Genomic DNA, 17,299 nt, shown 5'->3' on the forward strand with positions numbered 1-17,299 from the left:
TGCTGGATCGGGGAAACCGGACGGGCTTGGTCTCCAAGAGTTGTCTTGTCACTTGAGACGAAACAACGGGACGGCCTGAGCTAGCTTGCAACTAGGTTGTCAACGTGCCGCTAAGTGACAAGGGAATTGGAAAGCCTCGACGCCAGCGACCTTTGGTTGCCTTTCTTCCTTCGTTTCTTTCTTCCCGTCTTCCTGTTCTTATTCCTGGACCTGCTGGCTTCTGGATTGTAGCCGCCGCTGTGTAACCGGCGTACAGCCATTTCTTTTCTGCACCACCTCATCTCATCATCGAGGCCCCCCGCGACTCGACTGTATCCCGGAGATCCGACCTACTTATCTCGAGGTTGCCTCTACGTCAAGTCCGGCTCCCCGGATTTCTTAGCTTCGCATCCTCTCCCGCTGAAATTCCACTGCGGCAACCAGGGTATCGCTCCGGCCGGCCTCATATTTATATCAGGACTACGTTCAGTCCCCTGCCTTACTGAAAACAACCCCTTGTCTCTATTCCTTGCCTTATCTTGTTCGCCCCTCTTGCAAGTCGCAAACATCAACCTACGCCAACCTTCTCGCCTCGATCTCATTACCATTCCTCACCAGTGGCCCGCGGTTTTGCGATAATGACCGCGTCCATGGCGCTTTAAACGTCCAAAAGAACTTGAGTCGGGGGCCATCGAGACCCGTTGGGGCCAGGAGAAAGCATGCTGTCTACCTTGATACGACCCTTCAAGGGTGCTGCGCGCAACCCAGACGACGGCGATCTACTTGAGAGAAACTCGGAACCGCTACTACGACGTCCTGCTTCTGTCCGGAGTTATACGCAACATCGACACGCGACCGCCGACTTCACCGAGGCCGACGATGACGATGACGAGTCCGACGATGCGAGACAACCACGCCAGAACGCTTCCAACCGAGGTACTGAGGATGAAGATGGTCTGAATCAGGCAATTGGTGTTCTGCCGCTCTTCTGTGCTGGGCACCTTGGTATGATACCTTCCGTTGCTCCATATACGCCAAAGACCATGTGCAAGGCTAATCTTGTACAAACCGATAGATTCCCTTCCAATATATAGCATGACGCATGCTATCCGCATTATTGTTCAGGCAAGAACGGATACGACCTTGACCTGGGAGCAGTTGAGGTCTCCCCAAGTGTTTCAATTTCTGGTAAAGCCAATGCAACAACAGATTCGGTCCCAGCATTTCTCAAGAGGAACTCTATATGCCTTGATGGCAAACTGTCTTCAATTCGAAAAGGAGTCTCAAGTTTACCCAGCAAACACTGGCACCAGCAGCACACGAGCCAAGGTCTGCGAGTTGCTAGCCATCAAGCTACTCAAGGAATACTCGACTCGGGAACTTGTTGATGCCCTATCCTATGACTTTTATCCTCTACAGGGCGTCACGGGATTGCATATGCCGACCAATTCGAATAAGAGGGAGAAGCCGGCCGCCATGAGAACATCAACTCTCGAAGTCGCCATACGAGCCTCGGCAAAACACTTCTTGTCCCATCCTCTGGTCGTACAACAACTTGAGGCCATTTGGAATGGCGCCATTAGCTTTTACTCTGCCGCAGATCAGTTACATCGTCGCACCTCGATAGCTACCGATTTATCTTCCGCCCAGTCTCGCCGCCAAAGCACGGTACGAACACCACTCCTTGGTAGTCAGCAAGGCAAAGAGGACCGTCTCAGGGGCCAACCATTGTCGCTGGGACGAAGATCTGTTACGCTGTACGATCCTCGTCAAGCCTCGGTTTTCAAACTCTCACGACTGAGGGTCCCACGATATCGCCATTTTCTCTCTACCTGCTCACTGGGTGTTCTTCTCTGCCTGTTCATGGCTGTTCTGAATGAGAGATCCAGCACAATCACCACGCTGGAGTTGATCTTCTGGTTCTGGAGCGCTGGGTTTATGCTCGATGAAATCATCGGCTTCAACGAGCACGGATTCTCGCTCTACATCATGAGCTTCTGGAACATTTTCGACCTGGGTATCCTGTTGCTGTTGATCATCTACTACTGCATGCGCATTTACGGCGTATTTCTTCTCGACCCACACAAGCTGAACGACAATGCCTATGATGTACTCGCTGCTATCGCCATCCTTTTGCTCCCCAGGATTTTCAGTATATTGGATCACTATCAGTACTTTTCACAGTTACTGATAGCATTCCGGCTCATGGCTGTTGACCTAGCTGCGGTTTTCGTCTTGGTCATTGTGGTCTGCTGCGGTTTCTCGGTGTTCTTCATCTCCAAAAGCACGAACGATCCGAGTGTAGTAGCATACAGCATGTTTCAGATACTGGTGGGCTATAGTCCGGCTGCCTGGGAAATATGGCCGGATCATAACTGGATGGGGAAGATGTTACTTGGCCTGTTTCTCATCATTTGCCACTTCGTGATTGTGTAAGCTGAGAAGATCAAATCCCCGGAGTGCGCAAAGACTGACCTTCTTTTAGGACACTACTTGTGACCGTGCTAACAAACTCATTTATGGCTATCGCATTGAACGCAAAGCAGGAGCATCAGTGAGTTACTTTCGATGTCATGTTACCGTCTTCTCATTAGGTCTTTGCTAAATCATACAGGTTTCTCTTCGCCATCAACACGATTTCCATGGTGAAAAACGACTCGCTTTTTTCATACGTTGCACCGGTCAACATTCTTGCATGGGCATTGACCCCACTAAGATTTTTAATGCCCATGAGGCAGTTTGTCTGGCTCAATCGCACCGTCATCAAAGCGACTCACTTCCCCCTATTACTCATCATTTTCATTTACGAAAGGTTCATTTTGGCCCCCTCTATGTACGAGCCGACGGACCTGGTGGAAAATCCAGGCCGCAGCCGTCACAGGGCGGTTTCCATTGTAGACCCCGCAAGCAGGACAGCACTCTTCAGCCCGAGCCTTCGAATTCGTGAAGAATCGTTGGTGGGTTTTCAGAAGGATCGTGCCTTGGAAGAGGTGTTCCGACGTGCTCCTGATTCTGCAACTATACGGACTCAACGACGTAACGAGCGTAGGAAGACGCAGAATGCCATCCGAACGTGGATGGACCAACAAGATGGGACGTTTACGTCTCCTCACGACTACGGTGCTGTTGACAATAGACCGGCACAGGACTGGCAGAGGAGAATGAGCATGGTGAGGGAGCAACCAAAGAGGTTTTCAGGACATGATCCAGACACGAGATCAACAGCAAGCGATCCGGCCGATATGGTATCTAATGCGACATTCCCGGCCGTCCCCGAATATCTCAACAATGGCACTGTCCGACGGGATTTTGCGAACGAGGCGAAGGAGAACACCGATGCGGAAAACGGTGACGACGAGCTGGTTACAAACGACGAGTATGAGGAGGACAATGCAACTCACGACACCGAACAGGTACGAAACTATATGGATGAAGGCCAGTCGACCGAGACAGGAGAGGACTACTTCACGACTTGGGTTCCGTCACGCTTCCATCCGGGACTTACCTCAGCACAGAGAACGTCGGTCTCCCCACGTCCCGGAACGTGGCGACGAATACCCATGCACAACCGTACCATGTCGAACAACACGATGATCTTTGCGCCTGCGCAGGATCGGCCCCTTGAGAGTTCTTCTTCCGCATCGATGGACCCGTCATTACCATCTCAGTCTCGTCCCCACAGCACTCGGCATGGCATACCCGAAGGGTCGGTAACAAGTCCAGGCGCAGGTCTTCGTTCTCCACGTCGCTCCTTATACTTGGCATCCTCCCGCCCACAGAGCATGGTGATGTCGCCACGAGCTATGGTCCGAATCGCCCCAAACAACCGCTCGGCTCTGGCACTGGAAATCCCAGATAGCGCTAGTGGCACTCATGACAGCCCGTCGTCCCAACGACAATCATCCGTCGAGCTGCCCAACTCCGCCGACCTTGACCCATCAGCGCTCGGAGCTGGTTCTCAAGCGGGTAATGACGTGATGTCCAGTACCACTACGCTGGCTGCGGCCATGCTTGAGAAGAGATCCCAGCAAGAGCAGGACAGCAACCGGATGAACAAGCTGATGCTGGCAAAGATGAATCTACAGGCTAGTCTTGGCGAGGTGGTGCGCGAGATGCAAGTCTTGAGGAGCACGGCACCTAGCACGGCTGGGAATTCCGCAGACGAAGGTACAAGCAGTGGTAGCTATTTGGCCAAAAAAGCGATAAAACAGCAGCACCAGCAGCAGTACAGCACTCCGTCAAGGCGGGGGTCAGGAGAAGAGAGAAGGTCGTCCAGGTTGTCCAGCTCGGCTGGCTCGGCTGGCTCGACAAACAGAGATATGGCAAATCGGGGGCTACGAAGGTCGTTCAGGAGGTTGGAGACTGCCACTAGAATACCGACTTTGAGTGGGCACGAAACTACAGACAGAAGGGGGAATTCGAAAGAAGAACACGAGGAAGATGACAGCGACTATTCGAAAAGCGAGGTGAACAACAAGATCTTTGAGCCGAGGCACAACCGGAGGAGTAAAGGAAAGGGAAGAGTTGCTATTGGAGCAGCAATAGCAGCGGCAGCAGCATCATCGAATTCAGATGAGCGGGAGGACGACGATCGTCGCCGTCATCAGATTGGTGGTGGTAGTTCGCTGGATGAGCGCCACCATCGCATGGACGACTTGATCAGGAGCGGTGATTTTGCTCTGAAAGAAGGGGTAAATTAAAAGGAAAGGGCAGGTTCGCTTAGGGAAAAGAAGGGTCGGAGTGATTGATTGATATCCTTTGCACAATCTGCATATGCATGTCTGAATTATGGTATTTATTTTTCTTTTCTTTTCTTTTCTTTTTTGGGTTTCTTTCCTATTTCTCTTTACCGTCATGTGGGTTTTTCTCTTTGATGGGTTGGCATTTTATACTACCTAGGCACTATTTGAGGGTAGTCGCTGCATTGGTAAGGCGTTGAAATTGATGTTTTAGCCAGAATGGCATGTTAGTTGTTCATAATTGCATGGTTGACATGCATGTGCTTAGCATCTCTTTGAGTTTGGGCTTTTTGAGTTATGTCTTGTTGCCATTTTTTTAACAAAGTAAAATTGACGCGATTCGCGTTTGACTATCTTCATGCTTTGCTGTTGCCATTCTGGTTATTCTGACAAAGTTGATCAACGCTAATCCAGGATCGCATCAACTTCTTCATCCCCTCGCACGAACACATCTTCCAAATTCAAATCCCAAACTTTCTGCTGTCGTCATTACCATCCACGCAGAAATTCTACATCTCCCGCATCATCCAACTCATGTCGCTTCATTATTCATCACTCATTAACACATTTGTGCACGAACATCCCACATCCATCACCCTATATCACCCACCCCTTTCGCCTTTCCATTCTTCCTATTCCTGATTTCCTGGCCCCCCTGATAGATCAGTCAGATTCCCCCGCCACTCCTATCTACGCTGACAAAGAACCGCGAACCAGGCGAGCTCTTCTGGGCCAGCTCGTTGTTGCGGATCGTCGTCGACACGTGTCTGAAGACGGCGCCGACGCCGACGAGGGCGACGGTGAAGATGGCTAGGCGGGGGTGGCGGCTTTCGGGTTTGTAGAGAGTGTGAGTGAGCTGGGTTGGGGAGATATAGAAGTCGATGTAGATCCGATAGAAAAGTAATTTGGGAGGCGGAAAGGGGAGGAGAGGTAGGTAGGAAGGTGGGAAGCGGAAGGGGAAAGGGGGGGGGGGGGGGGGGGGGGGGGGGTGAACTTACACAAATGGTCGCGGGGAGGAGGAAGAGGAGTGGCCTGGGGAGACGCCGCCGCTGCTGAGGGCGACGTAGGAAGCGGGAGAGGGAAACATGTTTGTTTGGAACTTGGGGGGTTTGTATTTATTTGGTTTGTTTTGTTTGACTCGTGGGTGGACAAAGATGGAGTATAGGAATGCGGAGCAGAGGAGGGGGATCAACGCTTGCTCATATAGTTTGGCTGAGAGTCCGAGGTAGAGCAGGTAGGAAGCAATTAAGGAAGGAAGCAAGGAGAAACTAGTAGATAGCTACCTAGGCCAGCTACCTATCTAGACAGGCGGTGAGACACCCAATAGTTTGAAAGTATAAACAAGTGGTTATCTAGACCTGACCTGGTTAGGGTGGTCTAGTATGTTTGTATACTCAAGTAGGTACTGTAGGTGATATAGTTCGGTTACCCAGTCAAAGTCGAAAGTTCAAATATCCCTCCAAATTGATGTAGACCTTGCGCTTTCGGATTTCTGGTGTCGCACAGTATTCACAAACGAACGATCAATGTAGCCTTCCTTTAAGGCCAGTGTCTTGAACGACTCTCAAGATATGCAATCTCATACGATGAAACGGAGATGGACTGACGTCGCGGGCCATATGTGTGCTTTGACTGGGTCGTCTAATGGACCGTCCGCGCGAGGAGCGGGGATATTGGAGACAATGGGCACGCGACACACCCGGCACACACATCATGCACCTGGACACAGACACTTGGGCCATGGTCGAGCATCATCATCAGACTTTCGGGTAGCTCTCGTCGTAGTGGTTGGCGACGGATGGAAGCGGTTGACGCTGTGACGCCTCAACGCTGGGATCAATTTCATCCCATGGCAGAAAACGTTGCTGCGGAAAGAGTTGATCACACCGAGGCCCTGGTCGTCCGGTTCAAAGGGTCTGAAACGCCTGGAACGTTGGGGGAGATTTGGAGCAAGAGAGGGCTCGAGCCACACGCAAAGTGCGGGGTGTTTCTCCAGGATCTGGCTGGCTCATTCCAGTCGGAGGTTCATCTTGACGCTGTAAGGCGGGCAAATGGCATTCAATGATGGGCCGAAGTGACGGAGAGATAATGGTTGGAGTCATGTACAGTTGCATATATAGTTGTAGTGTAAGTAAGCTCAACGTCCAGAATGGACTTGATCGATATCGATGGGGCTTCGTAGTGGATTCCTTCTCAAGTTCACACCATGGGGTATGTCTAGACTTAGTAGTGATTAATAGGAAGCGCCAAGCTATACTCTATATCGACAGATGCCTAGAGGTAGTCCTCTGACGTGGATATGTAATGGCCCTGAGTTTTCTTCAAACTGCAATTACAGACGGAACCCAGCAGCGGTCTCGTCTTTAGGTTGATATCCTATTCGCGGGCCGGGGATTCCCTTTGGCTTGCCGGTTCCGACAATCAATAGGTCCCTCTGGCTTCATGGCTGCCTACCCCTCCACACCAACAATGAGGCAACACCAGGCAACCAGTGAGGTTGTTCCATTGCTTGAATGAAGCTGACATGATCCATTCAAGCAGCAGGCAACGCGGCCTCTTACGAACAGCCCAAAAGAGTCATTGATGCCAGCTAGGTAGCTACCCAGTTCACTGGTTTGAGCTGTCATTCGCTGCTGAGCCAGACAACCCCACCGCAGGCAGCTGTTGCCCTACCTCCGTCTCTTCCATTGTCGTCCATCCATGTCAACTCTTCTTTGTTTTCATATGATTGAAGCCCTGAGGTTTGGCTCATCTACTCTTGAATTGATCTGAAAGCATTCGTACTCCTCATCTTGATCACCGTCACTCTTCCTTGAGTAACTTCACCTAGCCACAAGCTCCGTCAACTTGACTTCTCTCTCGTTCTCTTCCGGTTGCGGCCTGTTCCAACAAACCACTCTCCATCCCGCCGTCCTTTGATCATTACCAGCTTAGGATCTTTTACTAAATCATCCAACCTATTGATTCCTGTTCCCCGTCAGTTCGCCATCATGCAGTGGTCTTCTCTGCCTCCTGATCTTGACCCGCCTGCATCACCCTCTCCCCTTGACTTGTCCGTCGAGAATGCTATCAAGCATCACTTTGACGAGTTAAACCTTCTTATGAGCACAACGGCAGAGGAAGGAGAGGGCAATGTTCTTGCGGCTGTTACCTTTCCCAAGAACTCAGACGCCATTGCTTGCAATGGGAATCCATGGCGGACATTGTGGCTCAGAATGAGCTTCCCAACACTTGCCGGTCTCAACTCAAGCAAGATAAACGCCATGTTCAAGCCCAAACGACAGGAACGCATGCGCCGCCAACTAGGAATGGAGACATTGCCTCCTGGGATTGACTACGTGCTTGACTTCACACCCCCAACTGAGGGCTCAGAGCTGGCCGACCTCACTGCTGCCCTTTGGCTCCCAAAGATGGTCAAGCTATGGTTTTTGGCCGGACATTACTGCCCAGAGGAAATTCTGGAGACCGGACACCTGGCGAGCATTTGGGACAAGAGACCCTTAGCTAGCAGGTCGGTAAGTGCCATGCTTGTCCTCGGCCATGATGATGCGTGCAGGGGTCTCCTGCAGTTCTGTGAGTCCAGGCCCCCCTTACACATGATATTTAGATCAACTTCTCACAAGCTACTTTGCAGGCTCCATGGATAGATCCGAGTGGAAACCAAAGGTTGTCCCAGGTATCGTTGACGTGGACCCGGAGGACGAAGAACATTCCTCTTATTTTCCTACGTTCCGAAGGATCCCAGACTACTGCGGAATACGGCACCGAGTGGCCATTATGAGGGTGCTTCATGCTATCAACGGGAACGGTCTGCTTCTCAACTCTGCTGCACGCATGTGGACAGTCGCCCAAGTGGCAATACACCTCGAGATACCCCAGGTAGTTGTAAGTAACTCCCACACATTCTTAATGTCTCCGTTCTGATGGTTTGGGGACTATACTGACACATCGCCGTCTAGGTTGATCCGGTGACACAGTGGCTCATCGCCCCGCCGAACACGAAGTTCGTTGAAATCTGCTCCGAGAGATCCTTCCAGCTCGCGCTTGCTCTTAAAATCCCCAGTGTTCTCGTCGCCGCCTTCAGAATCCTCGTGAGCGAACTCGCCGTCGACTATGCGGCGCCGGACCCCTCCCCGAAACGTCCGGCCCTTACTTGGGCCCAACGAAGAAGAGACGATTATGGCGACTTACCATCGGACCCTGTCGAATATGCCAGTCGCACCTTTTCTGAACGGATCATCGGCCTGCTCGACATGCTTCGCTCCAACACCGTCTTCGACCGTATTGGGACCGGTCTCGAGGAATGGGATCTCTTGAAACAGCAAGGCATGATCATTCACGCACAGGGAAGCGACGAGCTCAAGACCGCGCACCAAAACCTCCTCCAGGCCCTTGTCGGCATCTTCCACAATGATATTCAAAGATGTCTCCGGGAACACGCCCCATCTGGCCGTCTTGCCACCCTCATCGCAGCCCAGCGCAGCCATTATATACCCCTGCACGAACGCTACTCCCTCAGGGACTTGTACCAAAACCTTAGCCACACCCAGCGCGCCCTCACTCCTTTCTTCTGGGAGAGTCTTTACCACCAGAGCTTACCAAAACTGTCCGGCCACGGCCCCCTCAGCCTCTCTACCTACAACGGCTGTACAATCCGAACTTACGTCGATAAGTATACCTCCCTCTGGGAAGCCGCCAACCTTCCCCACCCCGATTTCCAACCAAATCCTGAAAAGGGGGAATATCATCCAAAACACCCCTCGAAGCAATTGAACGAGTTCAACATCCACCAATTCGAGAGCGAAGTCTATGCCGCCCTCAGCTCTCTTTGCGACCGCGTCTTGGGGAAGGGATACAACGAAGAACCCTTCCAATTCTTTTTATCGGACCACTTACTCTTACCCAGCCTGACCTCCCCTGAAATGGATTTCCTGCCCATCTGGGCCGGCGGCCTCGACGATGGGTCGGGCGGCGTGTTTCAAAATGCCATTCCCCCTGCGGAAATGGGACCGAGTGAGCCGGGACCGGCGTATCATACAGGTTATACGATTCCGACTACGGGTACGAGGACTTCCGGGACAGGCACCCGCGATGGTGATGACACGACTATGATGGACGACGATGACAGAATTGGCGGTTCGATTTACGGTGTGTCCGAGCTGGGCGATAATCTTGACAGGTTCGAAATCATCAGTGCCCGTACTGCGCAAACTGCGACGGAAACGGCTACAGTGCCCAGCATGGATGTCGAGCAAAGCGTGGTAACGACGGCGACAGTGAGTAGTACGGGACTGGGAAGTGGACTTGGACGACTTAACCTAGACCCCGGGGGGCCGAATCGCCATCGGGTCGTTGCGGTACCTTCTTCGGAGATATCATCAGAGGATTTTCACCTTAGTTCTAGGGAAGATGGCGAGTATGCGGATGCCATGTATACGCAGCCGGCGGAGCATCAGGCGGTGGGAAGGGCGTTGGCTAGGTATGTGGACGGTAATGATGGCACTACCACCGGAAGGAGTGAGAGTGGCGACGCGTCTTCTTCGTCGAAGCAAGGCGGTATGATAGCAACAGAGGGAAGAGGCGCGGGAGGTAATAATAATAATGGAGGTGGGTACTCGGATACCGATAACTTCATGTTGGGAGATGATGAAGATGGTGGGTTGAAAGATCTGGATGGTTCAGATGGTGGGAGCTCGACGGTGGGGGCGGATTCGGATTATGATATGGTGTAGGACAACGTATCAGATACGGAGGAGGCCATCGTACTTTCTCTGGAGCGTCTCTGGAGGAGTTGAATGCATCTGTTAGGTGTATACTTGGGAGATGTGTGGGACTTTGCATGGATGGGGGCAACAAATATCTTGTGGATGGATAGGGGATGGATCTTGACAGTACACAGTAAGGGTATGAACGATACTTGCCTTACTTTGTCCTTATCTACGGAATTGCGGACAGTTTCTCTGGTTCTCTACTGGTCCAGGTGTCTATTAGCAACGACATCTGCAGTCACTTCGGTGACGATAGTTTACACAAACTGAGATCTACACATTATCCCTTCGAGGCGCTTATGAGCGTCATCGTTCCCTGTCTGAAGAGCCTTTGACTTCGGCCATCGCCTGGGCTTCCTGAGTTGTCATTGACAATAACCCGAGACCATTGCTCTTCTTCTTCCAGCAATTAGCATTATTGTACCTGATAATTCCTACTATATCTCGGCAAAGGTAACTATACACTGCAACAGGACCCTGTGCCCCATAAAAGGGGGTTTGGTCTGTCCAGACACCTGCAGGTCATCCTTCTTTTTCAAAGTCTCATCACTTTCCGTTTCTTCATAGAGAGCTCAGCTCTTTTAATAAAGCGCTTCGTTCTTCTTCCACATCTGTCGTCCATCATCAGCCATTAGACCCCCCCTAAGCACTCCCTTCCCCATCCTCAAACAGCCTCCTTCCAAATCGTCGGCAAAAACACCACACACGCCTTCCAGAGAATCAAGACCGCTTCAACCAACACCAACGGCGCCTTCCACAGTCCCCACACACTACCCACCCGCTCACACATATGCAACCAGATGGCCACAAACGCCACCGTGAAGAAATGTCTCGCCAGCACCACGGGCCGTTGCAAAAGTCCACCCATCAGCGCCACAGGTTCATCCGTCTTTGCGCCTCCCATCTGGAAATACCGGAAACAGCCCTTCCTCAAGGCATCAAGCTGCCAATCGTTCGCCGCAAAAAGCGAATACAGCGCTTGGGCCAGGGTGTTGATGATACTCGTCCACGCCTTGCGGCGCCAGTGGAATTCCTTCATGGCGGTCTCGATGGCGGCCGAGTCAGCAAGGTTGGGTACCCGATCGGGATGCAAAAGGGACGCCAAAAGGACCACATCGGAAAAGGCGACGGTCATGCCGCCCCCCGTCAAGGGGTGGCGCATGTTGTACGCGTCTCCTAGCAGCAGAACGCCGGGGGTGCGGGCCGTGTTGGCTTTCCCCGAGGCGGGGAGGTAAGAGTTGGGCATGGAGCGGGGGATTTTGCCATCTTTTAGGGCGGCGAGGACCGAAGGGCGGACGGAGGAAGGGAGAGTAGGCACGACGGTGTTCTCGATGTATCCCCGTACGCCACCGTTGGCTGCCGAAGCGGCGGGGAGGTCGAGCGGGACGTCGATGAGGGCACGGGTTTCGTGCGTGCCGATCTGATACAATAGAATGGGTGAGGTTTTGCCAATGACGACGTGCCCGTAGCCGGAAGGGGGGAACGGGCAGTCGATGAGTTCGAGGGCGTAGAACTTGGAGCGCACGACAGGGGTGGTGTCGGGGCCGGAAGGCAAGAGCTGTTTACGGAACTTGGAGTCGTAGCCGTCGGCGATGAGGGTTAGTTGGCCGAAGAAGAAGTCGGGCTGTTTTTCGCCGGTGTCGCGGTCAGTGGTGGTGAGGGTTTCGACGCCGAGGACTTGGTTGGAGTACGAGCCCCGGATGACCGAGGTCACGGTCGTTTCGAAGATGGTGATGTTGGGGTGGCCGGCGCAGGCCTTGCGGAGTTGGCTGATGAAGCGGCCGTGGTGGAAGGATCGGCCTTCGGGTCGTCGTAGCTTGGGCCCGTTATTTGCCTTGCCTGCTGTCCCGTTGCTTGTCGTTGTCGACTCTACTCGTGCGGCCGCTTCGCCAGAGTACACGTTTCCTTGGTCGTCCACCACCGGGTAAGGAATGGCCACCTCCTCCCCGTGGAAGACGACGTGGTATCCGTAGCAGGTGATGGCATCGATCCCTTCGACGCAGTGGCCCAGCCCGAGCTTCTGCAGCGCTTGTAGACCTCCGGGCTGTAGCAACTCGCCCACTATCCGGTCGGGCTCGTGCATCCATCTCTCGAGTAGGATCACGCTACGGCCCTGGTTGGCAAGCGCGTACGCGGCCGCGCAACCAAAGACGCCGGCGCCTACTACTACCACATCGGCCTCGTGGAACTTTCCTCGCCGCTGCGCATTGCGGACCTCGGCGGAGTCAGCTTCGATCGTCATCGGGACGGAAAATGGGGGGGTTGTGGTGTATTCGTTTGTGTGGTTTATCAAGTTGCTTGACGTATCGGTATAAATCGGGTCGTTGAGGTTCCCAAACTGTTTGTCGACGATCCTCGCTCCGTGTGGGGTCCAGAAAGTGGAAGTAATACGTAGCTTGCGATAAGCACAGCGGGCAGCAGCCAGTAAGCAGACACGTCGAGGACGGCTTTAGAAATAAGTGTTTTTCTCGCGGTAAAGATTCCGACAGGGCGCCGTTGAAGGGAAACAGCTTCTATGGGTGGTAGTTCGGCGAAATAGGCAAGTGTTTTGTGTAGCTTCGTAAATATTCGAGTAGCGAATGGGTCGAGCCGATGATCGAACGATCGCGTGGGCAGATATGGCGTTGTCGGGATCGATAAAAAAGAACCCCTATTCTATTTTTTTAGCTAGTGTAGGTCTTATTGTTGCTACGGGCACCTCGCCGGCTTCCCTGGCCCTACTAGTATCTAGGTATGTAGGTGGTATCTGCGAACTTTTGAACCCGGCGAGTCGCGAAACACACACATACACACACAACACCCAACGCGTAAGAGGGGGATCTACGAGCAAAAACACGCGGGGCAACAAAAGTCCAGAGAAGCTAAAAAGAAAAGGGGGGGATTTCGGTGGTACATGGGCACAAAATAATCAATAAAGTGCCCGTCAACTTTTTGGAGCGCAACAAATCGTCCCATGACGGGAAACACCGTAAACGTCCAACCAATCATGCTCAGCCAATGGCTTAGCGCACGAACCACATGGCGTGGGTACCCCTTTCTGCCCCTGACCGCCAGCTTGACATGTGAGTCGATTCATGGTTGAACGCGGCGTGATGATGACAACCTCTACGTCCAGCCCAATTGTCCAACCGGACGACGTCTTGCGCGTTATGTAAGTGTTCAAGAAAAACAAAACAAAAAAAAAAAAAAACATGCGTTGCCAATAGACTTGTCCGAGTGTGATAAAACACATGTCATGAGCAGTATGCCAAGGTAAATTGAGACGTCCATTTATAAACCACCAAAAAGGACTGTTGTGCTGTCCAACTAACCCATATGCAATATGTACGTACGTATGCTAGGTATGCTATGTATGTGCCTCTCCAAGTCTTCCCACGATCCCTTCACGCCGCCGGCACAGGTCGTGCCAGTCCAGCCCCAGTCCCAGCCATTTTCCCACCCGTAGTAGAAAACGCACTATCCAAAACCAAAAGCCCGTCAAAGACAGTCCTACCCTCCTTTTCCTCCTCCTCCTTCTCCTCCTGCTGCTGCCTCTGGAACTCCTCCTCAAAGTCTAGCTCCACATCATCGTCTTGCCTGATCTGAGGTTTGCTGCTGTTCAACCACGGGATTTCGGCAAAGTCAACCGGGGCACCGCCAGCATCCAGCGCCGCCTGTCGCATAATCCGGACCGACTCCGTCCCCAACCTGACGCGCTGCGACTGCAACCGCTGGCGCGATTCGACGATCTTGTCGATACCCTCGCTCAAGATATCATAGGCGTCGTGTCGTTGCTGCGGCTTGGCGTCGTTGAGGCGCGCTTCCATCACCATCTCCCGCGCCCGCTTGAGCGCCTTGAGGCAGCCCGTGTGCTCCTTGTAGTTGCTAGACATGGCCTTGGCCAGCACGTGGCGGATACCGTCGATGTTGAGCAGGCCGGCGAAGGAGTAAAGCATGATGCGGAAGTTGTCCAAGCTGTAGCATGGCTCTGCGTGGTTGTTGGACTCGGCGGCCATGAGAGCGTAGTGATGCGCGCCTTCAAAGTGACCGGAACTTAGGCAGATCAACGCAGCCCGATGGAGGAAAGTGTCGGCTATCTTGAGGCCGACTTCTTTGATTCGGTCGATGGCTGTTTGGACGATGCTCCTGATTTCGCCGCCTTTTGCAGCAAGGTCGGCGAGTTGAAGGCCGAGGAGGTAATTGAGAATGGCATCGACGTTGTTGCCTTGATCCTGGGCTTTCAGGACAAGATCGTACGTCTTTTTGTAGGGCCTGTTCTCTAGCTTTAGCTGTGCGTTGACTGCCAGCTTTAAAGCGCACTCGGAGAAGGGCATCCCGAGATGGAGGGCTCGCTTGTAGATGCTGAGTGCTTTGGCTGGGTGCCTGTAGCTCAGCGCCTCCTTCATCGCCAGAGTGACCTCATGTTCGGTGTCACTTTTGCCCCTGATAGGACCCAAGTTGGGATTTATGCGTAACGAGAGGACGCGCCCGCGAGCAAATCCTCCCTCAAGCTTATTGTCCGATGAGAGTGCTGCATCCATCATGACGCGTTCCGTGTGCCTATCGACAAAGTTGGGGTTCAATTCCCTAAGCTTGCGGAAGAGCGTCCGAAGGTCTCGAAATGGGACGTTCCAGTTTCTTCGGCAGCTAACAAGCACGGCGTTTGTGAATGCGGCGTCAACCTGGAACCCTGCCGTGCTACAGTATTCAAGCCACTCGACGAAGGATTCAAGATCCCGAATGGAGGCGTACTGCTTCGCCATCAGAGTAACCAGGTACCGGCTAAGTGGTACCTTGAGCTCGGTGATATACGATCTCATGAAGGCATCAGTCTCCTGGACCGTGTGATTTGCCGCATAGATTTTGAGCACCGGGACGAATGCGGTACCGCACGCATCAAGTGCTGGCTTGGAGTCCAGCTTCATGGCCACAAATGACTCCCTGACTCCCTCCCAGTCTTGCTGCTTGGCCTTGAAACGTGCAAATATACCAAGCAACCGTACGTCGTGAGCCAGCTGTGGTAACTCTGCCGAAGCTTGAGCAAAGATTGACTCGGCCTTCAAATCTTCCCCAGCTTCTAATGCCAACTCGGTCATAACACGATAAACACCGTCCAGATGGTAAACCACATCCTTCAAGCCTAACTCTAGGAGTTGCTGGAAGAATGTTTCTAATTCCTCGAAATTGCCATGTCGTTTCCAGTGAGCAGTCAGGAGCCTCATGACCCATTCCGTCTTGAGCTGACACCTCCCGGAGGCGATGTTCAACAAAGTCTTGAGGACCTGAGCCGGTTTGTAATTGTGGGCCTTCTCAACGCATTGCACTACCGGTCCTGCAATGCGAATGATGGATGGCGCACTCGGGCTCATCTTGCAGTAGTTGGCGAGGAACAGTCGAATGGCTGCTTTGTAATCGCCAGAGTCATGAAGCTTGGTGATAACCCACGAGGTAAAGTCATACCGGCTCTCCGAGACCGAGATACACCTCCAATATACGTCAATGGCCCTGGTTGATTTTCCCACAGCAAAGGCATGTTCGAGCAAGGCTCTCCCAACCGCAAGCAATTCGGCACTCTGGACCACCGGCTTTTCGGCGAACCTTGGCAAGAACAAACCTATGGCCGTCTCGAGTTTGGCCGGACATATGTTCTCCCCGGTCTTTGCCTGTGTCGCTTTGGCGAGAAGTGAGTCTATAAGCCGTACAGGTTGGAAGTCGAAGTACCGCGCCTCTGTAAGTGGTGCACGGGCTAACACGGTAGATAGAATCTTTGCGGCGTCCTCAGCTCGTTCCACGTCCAAGTAGGTCCGGCAGAGTAGAGCAGATGCCTCCATCCAAGCCTCATTCAGGTTGTCCGGTGCTTGGTTCTGATTGGTCGCTTCGAAGATTAATGATGCGGCCTTTTCCATTTGTGCCAATTCTCTGGTTCTGCAAGCTTCCTGAATCATGACGACAATCTTATCATTGCTGGGGAATGCGAGCGAGCTTCGTCCTCCACCTTCGTTGTCTGCTTTCCTCGAAAACCTGTGATGAATATGTCGAGTTTGCGTGATTGGCGTTCCTTGTACCGGTGGAATAAAGTGGTGCTGCCCTGTGAGGGTCCGCTTCTTGGGTGTAAACGACCTTGGTGTTTCTCTTCGGCTATGCCCGCAAGGATGTGACCCCGAATCATGTTCTCTTTCTGTTGTTTTTGACTCGCTGGCATCCTCACCTCTTTGCAATCGTTCCAGTTCCGCGGCCCTAGCACTATCGTATTGTCGGATGATCTCTGTGGGTAGCGCAGCGTATGGCCCAGGAGCTAAGGGCGAGACGCCCGCATCCAGCAATGACTCTTCTTCCAGGGCCACAGCCAGAGCAGCGCCGCCCGTGTTGTAGTTCTTGGCTTGTCTGATGCGCTCTCCATTTTCAATTGCGGTCAAGGCGTTTCTGATTCGTCGTCGGCGATCTTCGGCAATGAGCGCGAGGGTGCAAGAGGTTCCCACGACAAGTCCTCGGAGGGCTGTCAAGGCAGCTTTGGAGGGGACAGGAAGTGGTGATGACATGGCCGCGGGTTTCCGTGTTCCATCTCGCTCATCAAATCATGGTCGAAAACGCCCTGTTCGAGTCGCGTGGGCGGTGGGCGTCAGGGAAGGGCCCTGGTGAGGAGGTAGAGAGGTAGGTGGTCGGAGGCCGAAGCTTGTCGTGAGCTCCGAACCCAACGAAGCTTGTGCGGGATGAGCTCAAAAATGTTTCACTTCCAAAAATCGATCCGCGCCGCGCCGCGGGAAACAAGCACCGAAAGGATCAAGTGGAAGCACGACCCGAACGCCTGAGCCCGCTAGCTAGGAGGGGAGTGGG

At 52.9% G+C, this 17,299-nt stretch overlaps 5 protein-coding genes across 5 annotated transcripts; 2 read left to right on the forward strand and 3 right to left on the reverse strand.

Annotated features, from left to right (window-relative positions):
* Positions 1–490: 490 nt before the first annotated feature.
* On the forward strand, positions 491–5,032 carry B0T23DRAFT_214339 (uncharacterized protein). The gene is made up of 4 exons (XM_062833616.1): positions 491–984; positions 1,055–2,411; positions 2,465–2,533; positions 2,594–5,032. The coding sequence occupies exons 1-4, from the start codon at positions 699–701 to the stop codon at positions 4,677–4,679; spliced, it is 3,798 nt and encodes a 1,265-aa protein (XP_062689914.1). The 5' UTR covers positions 491–698; the 3' UTR covers positions 4,680–5,032.
* Positions 5,033–5,350: 318 nt separating this feature from the next.
* B0T23DRAFT_431422 (uncharacterized protein) lies at positions 5,351–5,805 on the reverse strand (the record flags this gene model as incomplete). Its single annotated transcript, XM_062840323.1, has 3 exons — positions 5,351–5,373; positions 5,433–5,545; positions 5,717–5,805. 3 exons carry the CDS (start codon positions 5,803–5,805, stop codon positions 5,351–5,353), a joined length of 225 nt encoding a protein of 74 aa, XP_062689915.1.
* A 1,722-nt stretch (positions 5,806–7,527) lies between these two features.
* B0T23DRAFT_214376 (uncharacterized protein) lies at positions 7,528–10,800 on the forward strand. Its single transcript, XM_062833617.1, has 3 exons — positions 7,528–8,291; positions 8,353–8,603; positions 8,678–10,800. The coding sequence occupies exons 1-3, from the start codon at positions 7,709–7,711 to the stop codon at positions 10,448–10,450; spliced, it is 2,607 nt and encodes an 868-aa protein (XP_062689916.1). The 5' UTR covers positions 7,528–7,708; the 3' UTR covers positions 10,451–10,800.
* B0T23DRAFT_214377 (squalene epoxidase-domain-containing protein) lies at positions 10,801–12,897 on the reverse strand. The gene has a single exon (XM_062833618.1). The coding sequence runs from the start codon at positions 12,726–12,728 to the stop codon at positions 11,151–11,153; it is 1,578 nt and encodes a 525-aa protein (XP_062689917.1). The 5' UTR covers positions 12,729–12,897; the 3' UTR covers positions 10,801–11,150.
* Positions 12,898–13,718: 821 nt separating this feature from the next.
* Positions 13,719–17,225, reverse strand: B0T23DRAFT_386658 (uncharacterized protein). Its single transcript, XM_062837634.1, has one exon. The coding sequence runs from the start codon at positions 17,002–17,004 to the stop codon at positions 13,870–13,872; it is 3,135 nt and encodes a 1,044-aa protein (XP_062689918.1). The 5' UTR covers positions 17,005–17,225; the 3' UTR covers positions 13,719–13,869.
* Between the last annotated feature and the right edge of the window lie 74 nt (positions 17,226–17,299).

This window comes from Neurospora hispaniola (genome assembly GCF_033458365.1).
Source record: "Neurospora hispaniola strain FGSC 10403 chromosome Unknown B0T23scaffold_7, whole genome shotgun sequence".
In the NCBI taxonomy this organism is placed as follows: Eukaryota; Fungi; Ascomycota; class Sordariomycetes; order Sordariales; family Sordariaceae; genus Neurospora; species Neurospora hispaniola.